At 50.5% G+C, this 24,621-nt stretch overlaps 7 protein-coding genes across 7 annotated transcripts; 4 read left to right on the forward strand and 3 right to left on the reverse strand.

Moving 5' to 3' along the window:
- Positions 1–94: 94 nt before the first annotated feature.
- On the reverse strand, positions 95–2,481 carry M431DRAFT_502949 (hypothetical protein). The gene is made up of 2 exons (XM_024918240.1): positions 1,899–2,481; positions 95–1,511 (listed from the first exon to the last, which is right to left on the reverse strand). Exons 1-2 carry the CDS (start codon positions 2,165–2,167, stop codon positions 455–457), a joined length of 1,326 nt encoding a protein of 441 aa, XP_024780466.1. The 5' UTR covers positions 2,168–2,481; the 3' UTR covers positions 95–454.
- An 804-nt stretch (positions 2,482–3,285) lies between these two features.
- On the reverse strand, positions 3,286–6,822 carry M431DRAFT_489566 (hypothetical protein; the record flags this gene model as incomplete). The annotated part of the gene is made up of 1 exon (XM_024916696.1): positions 3,286–6,822. One exon carries the CDS (start codon positions 6,820–6,822, stop codon positions 3,286–3,288), a length of 3,537 nt encoding a protein of 1,178 aa, XP_024780467.1.
- A 3,187-nt stretch (positions 6,823–10,009) lies between these two features.
- M431DRAFT_72405 (hypothetical protein) lies at positions 10,010–12,265 on the forward strand (the record flags this gene model as incomplete). Its single annotated transcript, XM_024922023.1, has 1 exon — positions 10,010–12,265. The coding sequence occupies one exon, from the start codon at positions 10,010–10,012 to the stop codon at positions 12,263–12,265; it is 2,256 nt and encodes a 751-aa protein (XP_024780468.1).
- A 2,336-nt stretch (positions 12,266–14,601) lies between these two features.
- M431DRAFT_489568 (hypothetical protein) lies at positions 14,602–18,460 on the forward strand (the record flags this gene model as incomplete). Its single annotated transcript, XM_024916697.1, has 2 exons — positions 14,602–14,825; positions 14,890–18,460. The coding sequence occupies 2 exons, from the start codon at positions 14,602–14,604 to the stop codon at positions 18,458–18,460; spliced, it is 3,795 nt and encodes a 1,264-aa protein (XP_024780469.1).
- Positions 18,461–19,014: 554 nt separating this feature from the next.
- M431DRAFT_502954 (hypothetical protein) lies at positions 19,015–19,739 on the forward strand. The gene is made up of 3 exons (XM_024918241.1): positions 19,015–19,415; positions 19,497–19,577; positions 19,634–19,739. The coding sequence occupies exons 1-3, from the start codon at positions 19,208–19,210 to the stop codon at positions 19,663–19,665; spliced, it is 321 nt and encodes a 106-aa protein (XP_024780470.1). The 5' UTR covers positions 19,015–19,207; the 3' UTR covers positions 19,666–19,739.
- A 328-nt stretch (positions 19,740–20,067) lies between these two features.
- M431DRAFT_73520 (hypothetical protein) lies at positions 20,068–21,566 on the reverse strand (the record flags this gene model as incomplete). Its single annotated transcript, XM_024922137.1, has 2 exons — positions 20,068–21,354; positions 21,432–21,566. 2 exons carry the CDS (start codon positions 21,564–21,566, stop codon positions 20,068–20,070), a joined length of 1,422 nt encoding a protein of 473 aa, XP_024780471.1.
- Positions 21,567–23,907: 2,341 nt separating this feature from the next.
- On the forward strand, positions 23,908–24,156 carry M431DRAFT_782 (hypothetical protein; the record flags this gene model as incomplete). Its single annotated transcript, XM_024922664.1, has 2 exons — positions 23,908–24,048; positions 24,115–24,156. The coding sequence occupies 2 exons, from the start codon at positions 23,908–23,910 to the stop codon at positions 24,154–24,156; spliced, it is 183 nt and encodes a 60-aa protein (XP_024780472.1).
- Positions 24,157–24,621: the final 465 nt, after the last annotated feature.

Here is a 24,621-nt window from a genome sequence, read left to right on the forward strand (position 1 = left end):
AGAAAGGGGGATTAATGCGGAAAAGTCTCACTTAGTTAATGTAATGCAAAAGTTACGCAGGAGCAGAGAGATTAATTGTTTAATACAGTGATATGTGCATTTTTGTTTTGATTATGCTACTTCGCTCCCGTGTGTGCCAGAGTCATTTCGCTATGCTTTTTGTCTCAGGGTGGCACGGTTTTTGGTGTAATGAGATTTTGCCTGTGCAACATGACACGGACCATATACAGCTGCCTGCTGCAACCAAGGGATCAGAGTCTGTTGATCGATTTGGTATCTTCTATTTACTTCCTCTTTTTTTCTTTCATATGAGCTGTATTATAATAATGAAAAAGAAAAAAAGAACCTTTCATATCCCTCCTCTTTCTTTTGTTGTAAAGTGATCTACGGCTTCTCAGGAGACCTCGCCTGTCAAAGAGCGGAATAAGTCGACAACGCCCAGGGCTGAAGCAAGCTATAGCCACCCGTCGTACACGTCCAAGCTCTCCTGGCGAACCCCTTCCATCTCCCCCTTTACCCCCAAAAGCCTCACCTTTGCGTCTTTTTCGCGGCTCCAGGTGGCCAGGAAGTCCTGTACCTTGGCCAGCGTCTGGTCGTCATCCCGCATCAGCAGGGCGAGGGCATCGTAGCCGCCAGCACCAGGCACGACGCCGCCGTAGACGCCATCGAGGGCGCTGACGGCATCGATTAGCTCCGTTTGCGTGTCGGGCTCGATGGGAACGCCGCTCTCACGGCCCATCTGACGGATCAGCTCGCGGACCTGGCTGAGCTTGGTGGGGAGCTGGTCGAGGGCGCCGGCCTTGAGCGCGGCAGCCAGGTCCTCGTTCTTGGACTGGAGGTCGTTCCAGAAGCCTGTAGAGTGCTGCTCGTCTTGGCTGCGCCACGAGAGGACCTTTTTCACCATGCTGACGGTTTGGCTGCCGCAATCGACGTCGCACATGCGTAGGACCAGCCCTGGTGGCACGGTGACACCATCGTCTTGCACTTCGACGTCCCACTCTTGGCCATCTACGACTGCGAGGAGCTTATCGCTGAATCCAGGGGCTCCGGGCTCGGGCAGCACACTCAAGATGGCGGGTGAAAACCTGCGGTAGGTGCAGGACCCATACACGGCGGCAGCGACATCGAAGCCCGAGCCGACCTTGCCCTGGGCGGCACAGTGCGCGGCCTGGGCGAGGTTGTGAAGCGTCTGCTTGCCCTGCTTGGAGGAGAGGTCAAAGATGCTGGTGGGCAAGTAGTGAGTGAGCAAGGAGGCAGTGAGGGAGGTGACGAGAGCGGCGGAGGAGCCGAGGCCAGTCTTGTTGGCCCCCTGAAGAGTGACGGGGAACTTGGCGAACCGGCCAGACGAGGAAGCGTGAGAGTGGGAGTAGTAGTCGTTGTCGGCAAGGATGATGATGCGTGAAGACTTGATGGCGCTGTGAGAGCGCTTGGATGAGACAACGGCGTCGATGTAGGTGAGGGCGTAGCTCAGCGTCGTCTCAACGAAGGGGTTGGCTGAGATGGTGGGGCCGCTGAGATGAGGAACCAAGACACGGCAAATGTCAGTAAGAGTAGAGTTCAAAAACAAGGCCGTTTTCGAACAAGGACAAGAAGGATTTTGCATGCCTTGGAACAGGCAGAAGAGACGGAAATTTCCTTTTAATTGAATTGAGAGACCTTGTCTCATTGCCAGAGGGAACTGGGACGTCTTGTCGTGTTTTGCTCTCCCTAGTGTTCCGCTTCCGGGAGCAACGTTTTCATTCCCGAGAAACAGAAACAAGGAACAGAAACAAAAAGGGTCCTCTGTCTTCTCGAGTTTCTCAACCAGAGTGAACCCCAAAACGGCGATAAAAATAGCAAAGGAAAACAACAACAACAATAACAGCAGGAGCAGCAAAAACAATAATATTAATACTCACACCTGCAGCTGGGTCACCTTGATGCCCCCCTTTTCCGGCGCAAGGTGGTAGCCGTAGCGCCACTGCGCGTCTTGGAACTGCGGGCTGTCGACGACAATTTCGTTGAGCTGAACGCCCTCGGTTGTGATGATCTCGCCAGCGATAACATTGATGCGCGCGCTCAGCCCCAGCACCAGGCCTGTGTATGCGCGATCCAGCACCAGGTAGCCGCCAGCTAGGAGGACTTTGCCTGGCGCAGAGACGGCGACGGAGGCGTTTGCGGTGGGCATTTTGTGTATTTCTTTGGTGAATGAACAGAGAAACAGATGAAATAGATGAGCTCTAAGCAATTAGAGGCGTATACAGGATGAGCGAGATGAGTTGGCGTCGCAATATATATGCAGGTTATATATATTAAGAGCTGACAAGGCTCTGGCGATGTAACGGTGGCGGAAACGAGGCTGGCAAGGAGAAAGCGCTCAATTGAACGGCAAAGACTATTAGATATCAGATAAGGAAGATGTGAACAGGATGACCGATGTATACTGGTCAATCTCTTCACTCGCTTGTGTCGTTGAAGTCGACGCTGACAGAAGACTTGAATCTTCTGAGGTTCTAAAATGGAGCGGGGCGTGAGGAATGCCTCGCAGGACAGAGTGCAAACAACCACCCCGTATTCGTATTCGCACTGTCGCGAATCTAATAGCAATCATAATGAATCTACGATGCATTTACATATAGCTCTCACTCTTTCACCGATAGACACAAAATCGTTGCTTTGCAATAGGCATTGTTTCATTTCGCTGCCTTTGGCGCTTTCTCCTTTATATACCCATTCCTTCTTCTTTGATATGATACACGGTAGCAGAAAATCCAGTCCAGTAGAGTAGTAATAAAGGCACAATTCCCTTGAACCCTTTATATACCATCCCAAACAATCCCAATAGAACACCCAATATTCTGCTACTACCGTTGTGGCCATGGCCTTGGCCTATGCCGAGTGGAGATTTGTCTATCAGCGGCTCTCAGAGCCCGCAATCCTTCCGTCCTTTCTTTCGCATCACCCAAAACCCAATTAACCAAAATGCCTTCTTTTTTTGTATATGCAAATCATGTACCCATCCGCCGCCTGAAAACGCCGTGCCATCCTGTAGCCACAGAATAAAACAGGATGAAATGGAATTCAAAAACACCACGCAGAGCCTCTGATATTAGGACGACACCCCAATACAAACACCGTCCAACCTGCATGCCAAAGGGGTATCAAAACAAGTCGAGGCTTAAAACACGAATGAGAGAAAACAAAATCAAAAAACAAATGAAAAGACAAAGAAAATCAAGAGACAAGACGTCGCTGTAGCAAAACTGGAAAAGAAGATGTTGGCTGTATGATGTGGTGTGTACCAAATCACTCCAAGCTAGCCTCCTGGCCTCCGCCGAGCAGCTCAAGAACCTTGTTGACCACAGCGCTGGGGTATCCGCGAGTAAGCATCTCTCCCACGACTGCCTTTGCTTCCTCTCGCTGCTCGACTGCAAGGAAGGCTCGTGTCATGGCCTCATACGTGCTGGGCTCGCGCTTCTCACGAGGCACGGCATCGTAGATGGCCTGGGCCTTTTCGATCTTCTTCTCTGCGGCCCAACCATGGATCAGAGTGTTGGCAATGTAGGGCGTGAGCTCCACCTTCTTGCTTCGCATCTCTGCAAGAACTGTCTCCGTTTCGGCAACCCGGTGGTTGGCTACCATGGCCTCGAACAGTGCCTGGTAGATGCTGGCGTTGACAGGGACCAGGTATTGCTCTACAACTGAATCGAAGACCTTTCGTGCGCCTTCCATGTCGTGTAGAACGCAACCCCTGGCGTGGATGAGCGACGCATAATGCACCGACTCAGGTCGCTGGCCAGCCGCGCGCATCTCCTCCAGTACTTGTTCAGCGGCCTCCAGGTCTACCGCCTCCAAAGTAGCGTGCGTGTCGATCAGAAGCTTGTAAGTGTGAGAGGTGGGGGCAATGCCCTTGGACATCATACGGTTGTAATAGGCAAGGACCTTGGACTTGTCTCGCTTTGTCGTCAGGAAGAACTGCATCATGCTGTTATAGGGTGCCGGTCTCGCCTTGTAGTTGGGCATGGCCTCCATCTCATCAAAGAGCTCTTCCGCAAACTTCTCGTCACTGACACGGCACAGGGCGTTGACAATGGTGCCGTATGTTACCGAAGTTGGCTTGATGCCAAGCGCCCTCATCTCCGCAAAGTAGAAGAGACAGTCATCAATGCGACGAGCCTTGCCCAGCTTACCGATCAGTGCGTTGTACAAGAAAGAACTAGGCTCGACACCCTCGGTCTTAGCGCGCAAGAAAATGCGAACTGCTTCCGAGGCCTCGTCAAATGTCTTGGTGGAATCCTTCAACGTGGTGATGTACAGCCCAAAGGTGTTCGCAGAAGGCGTGGCACCCATTTCAAGCAGTTCTTGGTGGTACTGCTCAGCCCGTCCGCGGTTACCCAGCGTCAGGCAAGCGCCAACCATTGCGTCCAGAATCGAAGACCAGCCATAACGGACTACAGCATTGTGAGCAATCGGGGGAACGTCAGTGCGAGCCATGGCAAGAACATCCTGGCAGAGATCCATCTTGCTCTCGCGAGCAGCGGCGGAAATCAGCTTTGCATACGTGATGTACCGGGGGTGTCTGCCAGCTCGTCGCATGTTTCGGAATCGGTTGAGAGCTTCGTTGAGACGAGGACCCTTGCGGCCATGGCTACCTTCCAAGTCATCGGCGATCAAAGAGGAGCCCTTGAAGTCGGTGTTGTGAGCATATGGGTCGTAGTTGTCCTCGTAGCTAGAGACCGTGGGGGTAGACAAGTAGGGAGAAATGCTATGGGCCTGTGAGGGGACTGTCGACATCTGAGAGGCCAGCTCACGGGTGTCCACAATACCACGGGATTCCATGTACCGGGCAATGAAGTCGGAACCCTCATCGATCTCTTCGGCAAGCTGGAGGCGCATTTCGGACTCGGTGGCTCGGATTCTTTGGAACATCATCTCCGACTGCGCCAAGCCCTCTGCAACTTGGCCGGAACCGATAAGTGAAACGGCGTACATGGCAGTAGGCTCAATGAAGGCAGCCGTGGCATGCATCTCGGGGTTGGACAGAACATGCCAGTACTTGGAAGCCGAGGCAACGTCGCCGAGCCGCACGCTCATGGCGAGAAGAGCAATCGACGGGGTAGCGATGTCTTGAAGATTTGCCGCCTGAATGTTGGCGTAAGCTTCGATCGCTGTAGTGGCATCGTTGCCATCAGCAGCAATCGTGGCAATCTTCATCATGGCTTGGTCCCGGGCGCTAGCATTAAGAGATTGGGCCCACTGAAGTGCCTCTTGGAAGACACCCCTTGTGATGAATCCCTTGATAAATCCGAGGTCGACCAAGGCATCTTTCATGTCGGTAACGGAGACGCCATATTCGTCCACTATCTTCTTGAAAAACTTCATTGCGCCCTCAATCTTATCGGAGATGACATAGGCGTTGATGACCGAGGCATACACTTGGGCGTCCAATCGATCGCCGAGCGCAGAGCTTCCGGCATCGTGAGAGATGGCCAGGCTACGGTACTCGTTGTAGCACTCCACAGCGCTGATGAGGTTTCCGGACTTGGCATATGCGGTGATCATGGTGGGGAAGACATCGGCTGAAGGAACGATCTCGCTGAGCTCCATGTGCTCATAGAATCGCAGCATATCCGACACTCGGCCGACCTGAGCGCAGGCTGAGATCAGCTGTCGATACGTCTCTGCCGAATACGAAACTTTGCCAGCGTCGAAGGACATGTCAAACAGCTTGACAGCCAGATCGAGGCGCTCATCCTCACACAAGATGGCGTGCTCCAGCTCGTGTGAGGCAAACATGAATTTGCCGGGCTCGTCCATTCCACCATATCGCAGTCGCTTTTCCTCAAGAAGTGACTTCATTTCTGAGACCTCGAGAGAACGCGAAGAAAGCATGTTGACAAGGATGTTGAAAGTTTGGCCATCAGGGGACACTCGCCGGCGCATCATATCGGCATACACATCTAGAGCCTTGGAGACGACCTCGCTTCGCTGGCTAGGCAGGTGGATTGCGGCCAACAGCAAAGCGTTGTAGGCACTGGCAATGGGCTGGACGCCAGTGGCCAGCATGGCCTCGAAAACGGCTGGGATCTCAGCATACCGGGCAGCATCCGACAGCTTCTCTAGATGCTCGGCATACGACTGAGATTGCTCTTGAACAGACGGGGAGCCCGTGCGGGAAATGCGAACTGTGCCTTGCGATGTTTCCACCGCAGGCGCAGGTGTGCGCGCACGTGAATGAGGGGCAGAAAGGGAGAGACCTGCAGCGGCAGCTTTTTCGACAGCCGCTTGGAGAGTCCGCGCCTGAATTTCCTTCTCTAGAGCAGCATCGATGTGTGCAAGAGCTGCCTCTTCTTCCGCCGACATCAGGTGTTGAGATTCCACAATCTCATTGTTGGCTTCGGCCGCAGCGGCCTGCTCAGCAGCTTCCGCGCTGACCTCGACCCCATTCTCACCGGCGAGAACCGATGACGCATTGGGCTTCCACTCGATGCGCTTGGGGAAATCGAATTGTGTCCACTCGTTATCTTCTTCCTCTCCGGCGGCCTGCTGCTTCTGCAGGGCCTCGAAGTAGGCATCTAAACCTCCATGGTTCGAGACATGACGGTGCTCGGCTGGGAGCCCGGATGATAACTTCTCGTTATGGAAGGCAGAATAGAGAGGAAAGGCCGAGGCACGACTGGACCGGTTCGGCTGTCGTCGAAAGACAGGGCGATTCTGTGAGTTGAGGACGTGAGGGTGAGTAGCAGCTACGACGGATTGTGCGTAGCCGTGGGCGGTAACGGATTTGGCGAATGTAGATCCTTGACGGATAAAATTCGAGTACAGCGAGGAGTAGATGGGCATTTAGATAGCGGGAGGTATAGACTATGAGACGGGCAGATTAGTTGCGAGTTCACGGGACCGGAGTGCGAGGATGAAAGAGGCATGATATTGCAAAGGGGTATTTCAATATTGCAGAGAATTGGATACTCCCAATAACAACAGAGTGAGACAAAAGGTGATACATGTTTTGCCTGGGCTCATCACGGGTGCAACTCGGTGACGGCGCACACGGATCGCATTGAAGCGTGGGAGGCAAAAGCAAAAATCGGGGCCAAGACTTACGGGGGAGAAAAAGATAGTGGGCGATTGCAGGTTCATTTGACAGCCGTGAAAGCCGTCAAACAAACGCGCTATGTAAATTGAAAAAATGGTTGGGGAGAAAAAAGGAAGATGAGAATGGAAGAAGAAAAAGAAAACCGAAAGTCAAGGGCTGGGACGAAAAGAAAGGGTCCAGCCTCGACTATCTTCTTTTTTTCCTGATCGTTTGTGTGCGCTGACTTGAGATGTAAAAAAAAGAGAGAGAAAATAAGGCCGGGAAAAAATGGCGGGGGCCCGTGCCGGCCTTATTCTCTCGGGCCAGGGCTGCGCTGAAGTGCCGTGAAGGATGGAGGAGGCCGCTAAAGGGCCAGCGACAGCACCTACGTAAACAGCGCGAGTGGAGGCATTAAGCCGCCTAGAAGATGCCAGTAGTGCTGCTACTGCTACAGGTGCTTGACGCTAGCGAATTGGAAGGGTGGACTCGGGAGCTTTCAAAGGCACGAGCATGTGGAGATGACTCAGGCTGAAAAGAGGTGCAGTGCAGATACGGCTCCAGTTGTCGATTTTTTTTTCTGGCTATTTTTTTCTTCCCTGCGTCTTCATGTATGCTTGGTAATGCAGACGGTCTTTACTCCAATGCAATCAATAACCTGCAGATGCCGCTACTGCTGCATTGTCTATATGGGATATGGAGAGAAACAGGAAGTCACAAAGCGGCATCAGACGCACATCTCCGTCCCCCGTGGCTTAGTAGTCTCATCTCATTAACGCATTCAAGTAAAATGAGACGCAGGCAAATATAGAATACCTAGTAGGTGGTATAGAACTCAAAGGAAACTTATCCGTGCTCCTTCGGGTCATCGTCGCCATCGCGTGCGTCATAGGCAAATTACAGTACTCGCATTTTATCTCTCCAAGTCTGGGGTTCTAAACTCACACACGACACATGCACCGAGCCTTACCCAAAACTGCTTCATCCCGCCCACATCTCTAAAGAAAGAGATGCAATTTTCTCTGGCAAGGCGGCAAGGCATGCGCGTCCCACAAGTCCCAGTTTGTCAGAGTAATCGAAGCTGGCGACGGCCCTGATTGGCCGCGGCGAGAACAAACCGGCTCCCATTCGCTGGGATTCCCTGTCCGACCCGTGGGGACCAAAGGAAGAAGCCGGAACCGCCGGCGGGCCCTGGAGATGCTCCGTGAGATGCGCCAAATGGGCCTCCAGTTGACCGAGAAGCTGAGCCCGGCATCCTTGAGTCTCCGTCCGAGGCAGTTTTGCTGCTTGATATGAGTGATGGGTATGATCTGCAAGGGATTAACACGACAATGTCTGCATGTGCCTGGCAGGTATCTGATATCACTTCGCATCAATTTTGTCGTATGAAAATCAGGTTTGCTATAAAGTGAACCAATGCTTTAATCCCTCAGACGAATCCCACCAGCATTACGTGGTTTCTATCTCTGGAAACGTACATAGCATGCGCGTCGCAGCAATAAGACACATGTCCTTGATAGGCAACCCGCGATGACCCTCCAATGCAAGGTGCGACGCCCATCCCATATCAATCTGTATTAGTCTCCGTATTCTAGCACGGATGAGTGGCAGAGACGCAGTGTCGGACACTTGGAGAACCCGACACCAGCGATTGTGGGTGTGTGGTATTGGTATTAGCGACAATGGCGTTTAATTCCACCAAGTACGAAGCGCCCGAAAAGAGTCGGGGCATTATGCATTATGGTCAAGGTATTGATTGCCCTTTCGAGCACTTTCGTAAGTTTGGATATCTGTTCTGAATTAGACGCGCACGAATCATCAACCGTCTCTCGTCAGACAACTCCCGGGAAGGTGATGCTTCTTTGCTGTCGATCTGCGTCTTCACATGCTTCCGTCTTCATCGAGTGGCAATGGTTATTAGTGAACGCCTCAAGTCGCCTGCCAAACAGCCACCATGCGAACGCTCTCCAGAGGTTTCTAGAAGAGACCTTTCACTATGGCAGTTAGTCTCTTCATAGGAGCAAACCCTAAAACGAACCTGTCGCTGTCGCTTCCCTAAGCGTGGAGCCTTTGCGATCCTTCTGTGCGCCAAAACTCAGCCCGTCACATGGCCGGGACTTTGACGAAATTTGTCCCGTCTGCACCCGCATGTAACAGGCTCATTTCTCGTACTGCCACACGGCTCGGATGCTACGGACAATGGCCTAGCATCTCCGAGCCGCTCGGCATATTTTCTACGCCCCGGCCGCCGCACACCCGGTGGCCTCTCCGTTAATAGGCGAGCCGGCGCTGTATTCTGCTTATTTCCGTGGCCTTAACAATGCTCTCCCTACGATTGCTCACTCATTAGAACTCGATAGTCTCTGCACAAACGCAGAATTGATAGTATTGTGATCTGATATTATAGACAAATTCAAATTCAAGGGAGTCTTATCTAATATCTCCTATGCCTTTATTACCTTATATCCCAGGCGGGTAAAATGCTATCGGCTCGCAAGCTTGAATTGCATGGTCATCATCGCAAACATTAGTATCACTACCGGAGCCATCGTCAGGTACAGCATCATGACTCAAGAGTTGAACTTGATAACAGCTTAGGTTGTAGGATATTTCTACACAGATGTTAGTTGAGCGATAAGGGGAGGAAGCCCGTGCATACGGTACTCGGCATCATGTGCATTTAGAGGACCAGATCATCCAGTAGAGTTGACGAGAAGCTTACCGTAGAGCGATGAGCAGCTACAGTACTTAGGTACCTATTCTTGGCGCAGCTTTTCCTGTGCCACAAAGACCCACCCACATCTTATCGCAGATATCTAGCCGCATTATCTACTGTTATCGATAAGAATTTTTCCAAAGCAAAGCAAAAAAACCAATTGCCTCTTTTCTTTTGGAGACGAACATTTCCAAGTTGAAGCCCCACCGAACAACTGTCCGCGAGACGAGGCCACTCCCACCATGGCTGACGATGGAATGCTGATGAATTTTGAGCTGGGCAGTGGGCCGCTCAAGCCACAGGTCAAATTCACCGGTGGAAGTTGGAGGGACAGGAAGCGGGCACAGAAGAGCGCAAAGCTTGCTACACGCCCAGCAGTCGAGAGATCAGGTCTTGACGATGACCAGCGATCAGCAAAGAGGCAGAGAGTTGATGGCCATGGGCCGGGAAGACGCACGGAAGGTGATTCAGAACATCGCACAGACTTTCCACGAAAGAAAGCGGCAGATCACGGCCACGCCCCTGGACAGAATAAAGGTCCCGGGAAGGGGCGCCAGGTCGTTTCCCGCTTGTTCTCGTTCAACCCAGAGCAGAAAACAACGTTCGATGACGAGGCCGAGTGGAAGGAGCCAGAGCCAACAAACGCACCACTCCTTACCGTTGCTAATTTCGGATCTCTGACGATATCTTCTCGACTCGTTGAAGCACTTGGCAAGATGAATCTTGAGCGACCTACGGCAATTCAGCAAAAAGTCATTCCTCACATGCTATCTAGCAGCTCAGATGCATTTGTCCAAGCTGAAACGGGTTCGGGAAAGACGTTTGCCTACCTTCTTCCTATATTGCATCGAGTTCTCCTCCTTAGCGCGGGCGGCGAGCAGCAAATCCATCGAGACTCGGGCATTTTTGCTATCATAGTCGCACCAACTCGCGAACTTGCAAAACAAACACATACGGTTCTAGAACAGCTCATCAGGCCATTCCCGTGGCTGGTTTCTACAGCCATCACCGGAGGAGAGTCAAAGAAGGCGGAGAAAGCCCGACTTCGGAAAGGCATCAGCTTCTTGGTGGCAACTCCCGGAAGATTGGCTGACCACATCGATAATACAAAGGCTCTCAATTTGGGCACTGTAAGGTGGCTTATCCTCGATGAAGGTGATCGACTGATGGATTTGGGATTCGAAGAAGATCTGAGGAAAGCTATAAATGCGCTTAAGCAGGTGGAATTGTCTAAAACTCTTTCCTCTGGAGTCTCCCTCGACCCGCTTCCGGATCGAAGAGTCACTGTTCTCTGCTCTGCTACAATGAAGATGAATGTGCAGAAGCTTGGCGAGATGAGTCTTGCTGATGCCACCTTCTTAGCTGCTGAAAAGGGTGCTGAGACTGTAGCCGAGAACAAGGACGAGCAGGCTGTCCACAAGGCTCCAGCACAACTGCACCAGTCACACATCATCGTACCTGCCAAGTTGAGACTGGTAACGCTCATGGCCTATCTCAAGTCTGTGTTCTCTCGCCGTGGTCACACCATGAAGGCCATCATATTCATGTCCTGTGCTGATACAGTCGACTTCCACTACGAACTTCTTAAAATCCCCGAAAACGGCGAGGTGCCTCAGCCGGCAACGAAGGATGCAGAACATACCTCCAAGACTGTTGCAAAGGCGGCGTACATCACCTCTCTTGCAAGCCCCGAAGTAGTGCTGCACAGGATGCATGGCTCCCTTTCACAACCAGTACGAACGGCAACACTGAAATCATTCTCGGCTTGCAAGTCTCCCTCTCTTCTCATCACAACAGATGTCTCGTCTCGTGGTCTAGATATCCCTTCGGTTGATCTGGTAATTGAATATGACCCTGCTTTCAGCTTTGCCGATCACATTCATCGAATTGGACGAACAGCGCGAGCTGGACGCTCGGGTGATGCGGTCATATTTCTCCTTCCCGGTACAGAGGAAGGCTACATTGAGCTTCTCAAAGCTTCTGGCTCACCGTCCCCTCTATCATACGAATCTGTGCTGCAAAAGGGCCTGATGACCAAACTGGAATTCCCCGTGGAAACAACAGCTAAACCCGAAGATGGGCAGTCCTATCACGATAAAGCGGAAACTTTACAACTTCACCTGGAGCAGCGTCTCCTCATCGATAGCAAACGACTCGAACTAGCGAGGAACGGATTCAAGTCACATATCAGAGCCTATGCGACACATACCCGAGAAGAGCGTGTTCATTTCGATATTACTCAGTTGCATTTAGGACATGTTGCAAAAGCCTATGGATTACGTGACCCGCCAGGAGGAATTGGTGCTGGCCTAGACCGGAAGGCAAAGGGTAACAAGGACGCTGGGAAGAGGACAGCCAAGGGCGTCAAGGGAGCTAAGAAGGACGATGATGATGACAGCGACAGCGACAAGCAGAATCAAGCAAGGCCGGCGAGAGCCATGCTTATGCGTAAGAGTAGGATGCTTACGACCGGAGCTAGCGAGTTCAATATTGGATAGCGATATATGTTGCTTCGATTTAATTTGCGTTTTAAATTCTACTGGCTCTGGCCTGATGGCTTCAGATTCCAGTATTGATAATACATGTATATGATGAGATGACTTGATACATAGCGCACTAAATGGTCTGAGTGATAATGCGACTTAAAACTGATCCTTAATCAAGACCGAGCTAGACAATTTCATCTACCTAGGGTATTTGAAGATAGACACTGCCTTGCGTATGGTTTCAGATACGGCGGCTATCAGCAATTTGCGCAATCATTTACTAAGAAAAAACATATGCCAACAAAATACAACTTAATGAGCCTTGACACCTCCCTGATGAAGATTTGGAGTCGAAACACCGAGCTACCGCCAAATAGGAGCGGCACTTGATGTTGTCAAGCCGCTTTGCCTAATACATAATCAGGACTTCCCAGCAGATGCGGAGGGCAGCAAACCTTGGGACTCCTGCAGGAGACTCCGTTCAGCTGCACAGACCCATCATAGAAGCATATGATGCGGCGATTGGCTGCCTATAGAATATGTACAGCTTCCAACTCTCCGGGGGATCATTACCTTCGTAGGTGTGATATTTTTAGGAAGTGGCTATTCAGTGCATGAATGCCTAACACGGTAAACGATGCCAAGGAGCCATTTACTTAATGTACTGACAAGGCGTTTAAGGTTATTGACGATGCTGTGCCGGCGGCAGCGCGCTGGTCTCCCCACTGCGATCTCGATCTCATACAACCAATGTTACCTGTTACTACGGAGTAATACTAATTTGGAAGTGTCATGAAGTCTCAGGTAGCAAGGTATAAACACGTGGGCACTGTAGATCGCGGTAAGATCCATGTGCTGATTGACTTCAGAGTTCTAAGAAAACGTGAAGTGCAACAAAAACTGGCAGACACACAATTCTGGGCAACACTGCAATCAAGTCGCTTGATTGCCATCGCCACCACAAAAGAACATTCCAACCCACCCTCCTACCTATGGTGCAGTGTTCAAGTTTGTACGTGCATCAACATGTGCACAGTTGTTGTTGTTCTGTTTGCGGGGTTCTTGAACACTTGATGAATTGCGACACTTGACGTCAATGAAGGCGGGAGATATCGCTAAAATGTGTTCATTTTGTGTTACCCCGGAGTACCTGCTCCACGCACCAACGCCAAGCGGAAACCAGTTGAACCCACTTGCCACTGGCCTTGCTGAAACTCATACCGCCGTTTGCTCACTAGCCCCCTTTTTTATCATTCAAATCGGGTCCGGATCCATGTTGCTGACGGGGCTTTTTGTTGAATCACTATCAGTACAAGTAAAAGACACACATACGGCTACATGCTTCGTACATGTACCTACCCTGCCTTACTCCCTTGGCAACACGCGTAAAATTCTTTGCCGCCAACTGAGTAAGGCTGTACGAGTATTACTGTACAGAATGTACGTAGCGTCGAGAGCCGAGCGCTTGCATGCATCCAATTCCAGCTTGGCGGGAGCCAACATGAGAGGCCCTGAGCCACTGGAGAGGGAGTGGGGCGCTGCACTTGAAGCAGGGCCAACAGCGCATCGAGGCCACCTGTACGAATCACGGTGCTCACTGAGGCTTGGGGCTGGCGCCTGTACCCGCGCTGATCCATGCCGCACCCGCTGCTAGCGACAGGGCCTTGGAGGGCCTTTGTGCCGCCTCTGATGTCACTGACGCTCGACGGCCCTGTTTCTAATGGCGACGATGTGCGCGCTTCTGAACCCACCAGCCGCCAATCACGGCCGCGCATGACGTTCTGGACGAGAAGCCCAGAAACAAGGATTCAAGGACAAGGGATCGGGCTATGACCTTATCGTGTAACGGGGTAGCAAGGCACTAGCAATTGAACAAGCATTGATTTCATGTCATGTTCATTCATTGACTACCACGTCCAAGCTCTTTCAGCAAACGACAGAAAAAAAAAATTGAACCCTTCCATCTCCACCAAAAGGGTTGCTCTCTCCACCGCTTCAATGAGACAACCAGCAAGCGCTGTCATTGTCGCCGACTTCGCCTTCTCCTTTTTCTTTTAGCCCTCCAGCTTCTCCCCTTTGATTGTGAACACGGCTGGCTTTCGTCTCCCCTCGACAAACACAAACCCTGAGCGCATTCCCTCGAAGCCCCCAGAGGGGCACTATTATCGTACCGACGCCCCTACAAATCTCGACTTAATACCACCTCACGATATCCATTACCTCTCAACAAATGATACCTGCATTTCTTCATCTTGGATATACCTTGCCTCCTATCTGTATCCTTCACGTTACGCGACCATTTTCACCTCCGACCTGACGGCGGCGCGCCTCGTTTCTCTCCTCCCACCATGGAGACAACATCAGTAGGTGGCGGCCGGTCATGGGCCCATGCCATGATCTCGACGGCAGCCACTCTGGCACGACGAGATAGTTCGCAGTCCGCGGGAAATGGCCAGAAGAGCCAAGGCATCGGCATTGTGAGCTTCTTGACGGCCATTCTGGTCTCCGTTATCATTTTCTTCGTACAGCTTTTACTTTTCATCCTGTTAAGGAACAAATTGGCAAGGGTTTTGTAAGTATATCGTGTTGTGGCGCCTAATGTGATGTTTGTGTGCTGACGACGGCTTCTCTCGCAGCAAGCCCAAGACGTATCTTGTTCCCGAGCGCGAGCGAACAGACTCGCCGCCGAACAACTTTTTTACCATGATTAGGGCCCTGATCATGTATAATGATCGACAAGTCATCAACAAGTGCGGGCTCGACGCTTACTTTTTCCTTCGATATCTTAAAACCCTCCTCATCATTTTCATACCCATCTGCGCCATCGTCATGCCCATCTTGATTCCCATCAATTATGTTGGCGGTCGCGGCAAAGATATTGATTTCCACACCAACAGCACAGATTCGGATTCGAGTACCAATAGCACCGATCCTGCCTTTGTACCTACAGGTCTAGACACCTTGGCCTGGGGTAATGTCAAGGCGACCGAGACCAGTCGTTACGCTGCTCATCTGTTGATGGCAATTCTTGTCGTACTCTGGGTCTGTGGAGTCATGTTCTTCGAGATGCGCGCGTATATCAAAGTTCGTCAAGACTATTTGACCAGTGCGGAACACCGATTGAGAGCCTCTGCCACAACGGTGCTTGTCAACTCCATTCCCCCCAAATGGCTCAGTGAAGATGCGCTGTCTGGATTATTCGACGTCTTCCCAGGTGGGATTCGGAATATTTGGATCAACCGTGATTTAACAAGTCTCCTGGACAAAGTCAACCTTCGAAATAAGATTCATGCTCAGCTAGAAGCCGCCGAGACTGAACTGATCCGGGCAGCCAAAAAGGCTCAGCTTAAGAAGCGAAATGCCGAGGAAAAGAAGCAGCGCAAGGGGCTATCGAAGAAAGAAAAGGCCGATCGTCAAGCTGAGGAAGACGCAGAGGCCAAACGAATGGCAAACAGTGGCGAAGGGACCAATGATGGCAAGCAGCACCACATCCCGCACACAGTTGCCGAGGGCGTCAGAGAGTCTCGGATTGAGGATAGCCACAAAAGAAAGATGCATAAGCTCAAAGACGTCCGAGAGGAATCCGATGAATCGTCATCAGACTCTGATGATGATGGCCGAAAATCTCATTCGTCTGACGGTAGCAGTGTGGCGGTGCTTAGAAATATCAAGGGAGCTTTCAACAAGGCTGGCGATCAGATCGACGATGTTGGGATGAACAATGGCTTTATAACTCTGGCAGGCAAACAGACTCTTCCCGGAGAAGATGGCGCTCCAAATCGAGGCTATCAGTCTTTTGAAGCCCATCGCACACAAACACATTCGCGGGGAGCATCGAATGCGTCGGCTGCTAGCTCCACCAGAGCTATTCGACAGAATGCACCCGTTACAGTGGAAGGCAACACAGTTCGAAAACTCGAAAACATCGACGACATGTACAACATGGAGGAACCAAAGTTCTGGGAATTCTGGAAGACACCTGCCGGCGGATATGCATCTCCAGTCCCTCAGCAAAACGAGGCAGACGACTATATAGGCAAGCAAGGACCTGAGAAGAGGACGCTGTGGCAGAATATAAAAGGCGTTCTTCCTTTTACGAGCGAAAAGGCCATCGAGACAAATGACTATCCCGCTGTCTACTTCAACGAGGAGTACAAGGTGGAGGAGGAAGAAACTGAGGCCGAGTGGGCGAAATATCTCAGAAAAAAGGACCGCCCAACTCATCGACTACCGCCCTGGGGAGTCTCATGGCTGCCTGGCCTTCCGTTATTCAACACGAAGGTTGACACCATTTATTGGTGCAGAACCGAACTGGCCCGACTAAATATGGAAATTGACGAGGATCAGCAACACCCTGAAAGATTCCCCTTGATGAACTCAGCCTTTATACAATTCAACCACCAAGTGGCTGCCCACATGGCTTGTCAAAGCATTATCCATCACATCCCCAGGCAAATGGCACCACGAGTGAATGAGATTTCACCTCGAGATGTCATTTGGAGCAACATGGCCCTCTCATGGTGGCAGGAATGGGTGCGTACAGGTGCAGTTACCCTTATCGTGTTGGCCATGATTTTCTTGTGGGCCATTCCCGTCGCGTGGACGGCCGCCTTGGGCCAGCTGGATCAGCTCATCCAGCAGACATCTTGGCTCGCCTTCCTGAGAGATAACAAAGCTCTTGAGAATGCGGCCAAGGGTGTTGCAGGTGTTCTCCCCGCTGCTGTGCTCGCCCTGCTCCTCATCCTTGTTCCAATGATTCTGAATATCCTTGGTGAGATCAGGGGCGCCAAGACCGGAGCCCAAAAGGCAGAGTTTGTGCAAGTCTTTTATTTCGCCTTCCTCTTTGTCCAAGTTTTCCTCATTGTCTCCATTGCCTCGTTCTTTGCCGCTTCGATCGACAAACTGGTCGACAATATCACGGAGCTCGACTCGGTCACAGCCGTGCTGGATCTCCTCGCGACGAATTTACCAAAGGCCGCCAACTACTTCTTCTCTTACATGATTCTTCAGGCCATGTCTACCAGTTCCGGTACCCTGTTGCAGATTGGAGCCCTCTTTGTGTGGTTCATCTTGGCCCGATTGCTGGACAACACCGCGCGCAGCAAGTGGTCTCGAAACACTACACTGAGCGATGTCAACTGGGGAACATTCTTTCCCGTCTACACAAACTTTGCCTGCATTGCCATTATCTATAGCGTCGTCGCACCGCTCATTTCTATTTTTGCCGTCATCACGTTTGGGCTCCTCTGGGTGGCCCAGCGGTACTCCATGCTTTACGTTACTCGGTTCGAAGTTGATACCGGTGGTGTGTTGTACCCTCGTGCGCTCAACCAAACGTTTACGGGTATCTATGTTATGGAGCTCTGCCTCGCCGGATTGTTTTTCATTGTGGTAGATGACTCAGGCACCCATACCTGCACGCCGCATGGTATTGTCATGATTGTGGTCTTGATCCTCACTATTCTTTACCAAATCCTCCTGAATGACTCGTTTTCACCGCTGTTCCGATATTTGCCCATCACATTTGAAGATGAGGCTGTGTTGCGTGACGAAGCCTTCCAGCGAGCTCAGGACCGCCGCTTTGGGCTATCGGGCGACTCAGACATTGAAGATGACGAGGATGCTGAGGGCGGCCGAAGAGAGGAAGGTGGTACGGCAGAAAAGGCTTCCACCTCGATGGAGAGCAGAGAAGATATTGAACTGAGCAATATTCAGCCAGGAAAGGGCAAAGTACGACTTGCAAACCCGGTGAAGAAAGTAGGATCCTGGGCCAAAGGAGGCGGAAAGCAGGTGGGATCCTGGGCCAAAGGCGGTGGTAACCAACTCAAAAAACTGGCCATGATGGACAATAACTCTCAGGCTGCCGAGTACAGGCGAAAGCAACGAAGTAAAGATCTCGAAGCACAGCGCGCCATAGGAGAGGCGCTGTACGGAGGGATCCACGACGAAATCGAAGACCTTACCCCTGAAGAGAGGGATGTTCTGGTTCGACACGCTTTCCTGCACTCAGCTCTGCGGGCTCGTCGACCTGTGGTTTGGGTTCCTCGAGATGACATGGGCATCAGTGACGACGAGGTCCGCCGAACCCGCAACTACAGCGAGCACATTTGGATCAGCAATGAAGGCACGGCGCTGGACAGCAAAGTACGAGTGGTGTACGGCAGATATCCGCCAGATTTCTCAGAGATTGATCTGATTAACCTGTGATTGAAAGAGTGGTGTTTAGAACAATGACTCTAATAGCGTGGCGTTTGTACTCTTGACATGATTATTTTTGGCTATTTGCAAAAGAAGGAAAAAGAAAAAAAGGAAAAAAAAAGGGGTGAAAGGATTGCATGTTTCATGGCGTTTGATGAGACCGAATAAGAGACTAAAGAAGGATTCCCACGGCCGGTCTGTCAGGTTGCATAGCGAAAGACTCTTTGCATAGAGTGCTCTTCATGATTTAATATGTAGACATACGAAGGTGAATTGATACGCATTAATATGAATTGATATATATCAGATACGGCTTCTTTCTTTCGTGAGCATGTCTTGGCGTATGAGGATATTGAAAAGACGACTGTCTGTATGATGACAGTTGGAATCAGGGGTCCTGGATGATTTGATTTGGAATCTATTTCAGCACTTGTTGGCGCGATGACGAAACGGCAGCTTGACCCCGCAGCTGACAAGATGGAAGGCAAGTTGAATCAATGGATGTGTTGCAGCATTAGAAATCAATTGGATAATTCCTTTTAGCTCTTGTCTCAGCCACATGCCGGCAGTTCAGTCTGTTCTGATATATATATCTTGCAAGTATTCCCAAAAGACGTGCAACATTCGAACATATCCCAAAACATCAATCTACTCAAACTCAACAACCCAACAACTAAGCAGGTAAATTAATTACCTGTTTTATTTCTTATTAGAGAATCATTCACAATTTCGTTCCTCCGGCCTCTCTTCCGCAGAATGGGCAAGCCCGTCGTCCCGAGAACCGGCCACGCCACGGCGCGCATCAACGGCACCGTCGTCGCCGATGCCACGGAGTGGCGCGAGACGGAAGGCAACGTGTATTTCCCTCCGGAGAGCGTCAAGAAGGAGTATTTCTCGGGCACGGACTTGACTACTTGGTGTCCGTGGAAAGGAGATGCGAGCTATTACAGCATTGATGTTGGCAGTGAGTTATATACATATAGCTTTTGCTAAGAGTGAAGTGAGTGAAGTGAGTGAGTTTGCTAATGGAGTGTGATTTTTGTAGGTGCAAAGCATGAGAATGCGGCCTGGTATTACAAGGAGCCTTTGGCGGGCGCTGTTGATTTGAGGGATCACGTTGCTTTTTGTGAGTACATTTCTTCTGATGCTTGAGATGAATCTAGTGCTGATGCGATGGGGTAGACAAGACCAAGGTTGAGGTAACGGTGGAGTAACGGGTCGGCATGGGATGCCGAATATGTCAATGAAGCAATGAGAAGAATATCCAAATGAACTATATTGAGCACAACTGCGATTTGATTTACAGTAATATGTGATATGGTAATGCTCTAAATTGTCTTGTAAACTGGCTGCTAGCCATCTATTAAGTTCTATGAACGCAAATCGCTTTATTATTCCCCTTCCCCAACACCAAAAAGTATACATACACCCGCATACATATATCAACCTCATGCTATAATGTCTTGCCCATATTAGTCCATTTCCATCATCTTCAACGCCGTGTATCCTGTAAAAAAACAAAAATTTAAGAAAAAAAAAAAAAAAGCACCGCGCTTTATGCCAATGTATAAAAATGCCCTTTGAAAGAATCAAGAAATAGTCGAAACCAGAAATGTCTATGATGACGCCGCTGCTTGCCTGCGCTTCTCCGTCGCTTTAACATCTTCCATTTCCTTCCTCATAATGTTGTTGAAGAATTCGGCATTGTCAAGGTATAAGTGGTGGCCAGCCTTGGGGATAATGACAACCTTGCAGCTTCCGTTCTCGTTGCGCTTCTCCTCTTCTGTGCCGGTGCGCATAATGTTGGCCTTTAGCTGCTTCAGCTTCTCCTCAGCAGCAAGACCTCCGGCAACATCCATCCAGTCATTCTCTCCGTACATGAAGACGATGGGGATGCCAGTCTCTTTGGCAACAGTCTGGCCGTCTGGTCCGGTGATGGGCTGTCGGCCAACATTCTGGATGCGGTTGATGACTGGTCGGCGAGCGAACGCTCCTGGTGCTAGAATATATGCCAAGGCATACTCACCGCTGCCCTTCTGCTTGAAGATGGAAAACGAGTAGTCGTGCAGGGTTTGGGCTTCCTCAGCGGGGAGGTGGTTGAATCGTCGCGAAGTCCAGCCAGATACGAAACGTGGACCAAGAGGGCCAGCCATTCGCACAATGCTGAAAGGCGATACGTTGGCGTCCCAGAGCCAGACAAGCCAGCTGGGATAAGGGCGTTTGGGCGGAACGGCGGCACCGTTCTTGGTGGTGGTCGTGGTTTGCTGGTCTACGGTAAACTCGTTCTGCATCGTGGATTCGCCGGGTTCGGGGAGAGCGGCGTTGACGGCATACGGGTCTTCTGGGATACCGACAGGAGAAGCAAGAATGAGCTTCTTCAAGTGTCCCGGATACTTGAGGGCATAGGAGACGGCCAAGTAACCGCCCAGGGAGTGACCCAGCAGGGTAAAGCGCTCAATCTTCCTTGCCTTACGCCACTCCTCCAGGGCGTCAATGAAAAAATTCTCCGCCTCGATAACCTTACCCTCCTTGTCCTTGGCGTGGATCTTGAACGGCGGCCTGGACGAATTGCCCATGCCTAGCATGTCGAGGGCGTACAGCTTCAGGCCGGGGATGCGGGAGATGGGCTCGAAGTTCTTGTAGAAGAAGCCCAGGCCAGCACCGTAGCCGTGGACCATGACCAGCGTCTCTTCGGTCTCCTCACCAACACGCTCAACGGAGAATTCGTTGAGAGCGCGGTTCTTGCCGGAGAGCTGGACCAGAGACCGCCTCCATATTCTGGTGCCGAAAGAGTCGGCCGTGTCGGGGGTAGAGAGGCTGCCCATGCTGGTGGTGGCCTCTTTGAGAAAGGGAATGTGTTTGAGCACGTTGCGCTCGGCCATGGATGGCGTGACGCTCGACCACTAGACATGGAACCTTGGTCAGCACAAGTCTAGACATGGAAGAGGCGAATTAGCAAACCAAGATCTAGACTACATACCCATTGATAGGCAGCTTCTTTGTATCCCAGTGGAAAGTATGCGCCTGACGGCTGCTGCTGAGGCCGCTGCTGCCGTAGCTCTTCAGATGAGTCCGGCGGCGGGTGAGCCCGGATCGCATTTTCGGTGGTGGACATTTTGGACGCTGTGGCGGGGAGAGAAGATGAAGAGGCGGTGATGTTGAAGTTGAGCCGCGATCGGTGCAGAATCGCTGTAACGGTTTGCGTCTTGAGCATTGCCTAAGAGCGAACTTTTGGGCGGAGCGCAGCTTATAATGTAAGAAAAAGGCACCAGGCACCCGTATGACCAAACAAATGTCGAGTTCTCGACTCTGGCCACGCAATTCGTTCGTGTCGCAGGGCCGGATTTGGGCTGGCTGGCGGAGGGACGGACGGAGTTTAGATAGACCTGGCTCGGGGTTTGGCGTATCCGGATTCCGAGAAGACGGTGCAGATGGGGGGTGGCGCACGCGATAATACAGCGAATGCGATTGCGAAGTGATGCGATGCAAGAGGCTGACAGTGACGATGGCGATGACGACAATGCGAAATGAAGAGGGAATTGGTGTTTGTTTTATTATGGATGTGCCAAGTACGAGTATGTAAGAGAGAGAAGTGATGAACAAAGAAGAAAAGTCCAAGCGGTCATGGATTGAGAGCACATGTACATGTGCAAGTCCCTATTAGTGTTGGTTTTAGGGGTCCGCGATTTAGGGGGCAGTTTTGTTGAGCTCTCAGTGGTGGGTGACCTGCAGAAAGTCCCTGTAAAGGCCACGGTTTCGTAGCACATGATATGAATGGACAAGTAAGCCAGAGAGGCTCTGACCGACCTCTAAGAAACCATTGAGTACTTTAGTAATGAAGAATGATGATTTACAGCGCACACGTTTTCCGTCTTGTTCTTCACTGCTAATATTCCTCTAGTCTATGATGTGTGAGGCTGTGGTCGCTGCAAAGTACGTGTATCCATCGACGTGCATCGTCCGTCATACTGTAGCTACTGTATTGTCCGCTTTGCCCGGAATGGCCGACGAAATATTTGCTCCGGAGTCCGTCCTCGCCTCATACAAAATTGACATTGATTGGCTACCAAATCGACTGGCCAAAGCCGCACACGCTGCTCCGCTAAAACCATAAGCAGAAGGATCCATGATGAAAGGCAACTTTGGCCGTTGCGTATCAATAGCGCGAATCAAGAATATTAATCTTTTAGCTGGAGAGCATATGCCTTCTTCTTTGGCCGAATATTTATGCGATTCTACGCAGGTGGCTGAACGAGGGAATTATAATGACGCCTCAGGATAGGTTTCTAAAAGAAAGAGAGAGACTGAGAGACTTATCATACTAGGTATGGATTCTTTTTCGCATGTGACGCTGGACTTGCTTAGTCCACCAATCGACAAGTAAATCTCCACCACATCTCGAGCCAATCTCCGCCAAACCTGGGATGGCCCGTAAAATGATCGATATCCATCGCCGGATTTCTATTCTCCACTTATCCGCCAGGAACCATCACAAACGTACATCTTCGGTCAGCCATTCATATCGATACGTGTATAGAGCCGGGATCTCTAGAAGATCCTACGAGAGCAACATAGGCTTAGAAAAGCATCCAACACATGTACCCCCGCGTTGGATTCCGTTGCTGCAAGCTTCGGGAGCTACCTAGCCTACAAGTAGCCATCTTCTAGTGACTGGCACGATTTTGCCGAATCAAACTTTTTTATCTCGACACTGTAAATACAGGTACGTGCATGTAGACGTCAATGCGTATCTATGTGTAAGAGACAATGTTTCCCCAAGTCCAACGGCATGCACCATGATTCAGCAGAGTTTCTTCATACAAGAGAAACATGGAAATACCCCCAATGCAATGTATACAATCGTGGCCGGAGTGCCAGCCAGAGCGGAATTGAGAAATTTACATGCAGACATCGTACCCAGCCACCCAGCTTATCAGAGTCTACAAAGTACGAGTATATTGTAGTTCATTACACGTGGTAGCATCTCCATGCGGTAGACCATCCAAGATCTCAGCTATCAGACTTCGTAATAATTCAACATCTTTCTTCGAGTGCACTCTCCAAAATAAAACCGACATTGCCATCATTACTGCCACGTCAAGGCTCAGATCTATCGCCTCAGAAAAAACTGCTATAAGCTACCAACCATGTCTCAAGTTTACCATTCTACGGGCTTAAAGCCTCACCTCCGAGTCTACCCTCACTGCGGTGCCTGTAATAGGCCTGTAGGAAGGAAAGATACTCTCGTTGCAAGTATGAAGAAAGAGGAGTCCTCGCAATGTGGTAGGGAAGAACGATGGCACGCTGACAAGTAATCTTAGTCCAATTCCGTCTTTTCCGGACATTTGGAGGCGCAATACACAAAATTCCCTTATTCAAAAAAAGGCGAGCTTGTTAAACCGGGAACGAATGCTGTATTTTGCAAAGATGTGGATTGCCACAAATGTTCCACGAACATGGTTGGGAGTGCGACGTTCGATTCTCGCGGTGTTAAGAAGCTTGAAAGGGTCGAAACTGCGCGCTTGCCCATCTCCAAAACGGAAACCTACGCTATCCTACCCGTATCCCAGTTTACCAGCATGGTCGCCGATTTTCGTGTGAGCAGTTGGATAGATGATATTACTGGACTTAGAAACACTTTTGCTAACTTTGGATCCATGAAGTTTGGCGTATGCTACCTGTACTCGCCGCCGCCGCCTCTGTAGTATCACAAATAGGCTACATAATACATACTACTGGCTAGGTACCACATCTGTACACATGTTAGCCTCGTTATTGGTTAATACCATATTGCCAATAGGACAAAATTGAATAGCTCAATCTACAGAGAAATGAGGTCGCATGAGAAGAAATGATTTACCCTGATGGTGATAGTCATGCATTACGGGATAATATAGCGAGAAATTGGACAAGCCGTCGCCTCAATGTAAATCGATCTTTGTACGGGCATTATAATAGAAAACATCATAGTACCTAAAAGTATAGTGTTCGAGGCCTAATGAAACCTGACTTTATCTTTTAAACGGCCATCATATGATAGCTGTGTACTATGATGGTAACGATTTGATGTCGGCATGGGTAATTTAGACGCGGGTGTGACATAGATATCCTCTTCAGGTGGCAAATATATACGCAGTTTAATAATTTTGCATTTGGGCGACCAAATAGAC

Source organism: Trichoderma harzianum, assembly GCF_003025095.1.
Source record: "Trichoderma harzianum CBS 226.95 unplaced genomic scaffold M431scaffold_1, whole genome shotgun sequence".
In the NCBI taxonomy this organism is placed as follows: domain Eukaryota; kingdom Fungi; phylum Ascomycota; class Sordariomycetes; order Hypocreales; family Hypocreaceae; genus Trichoderma; species Trichoderma harzianum.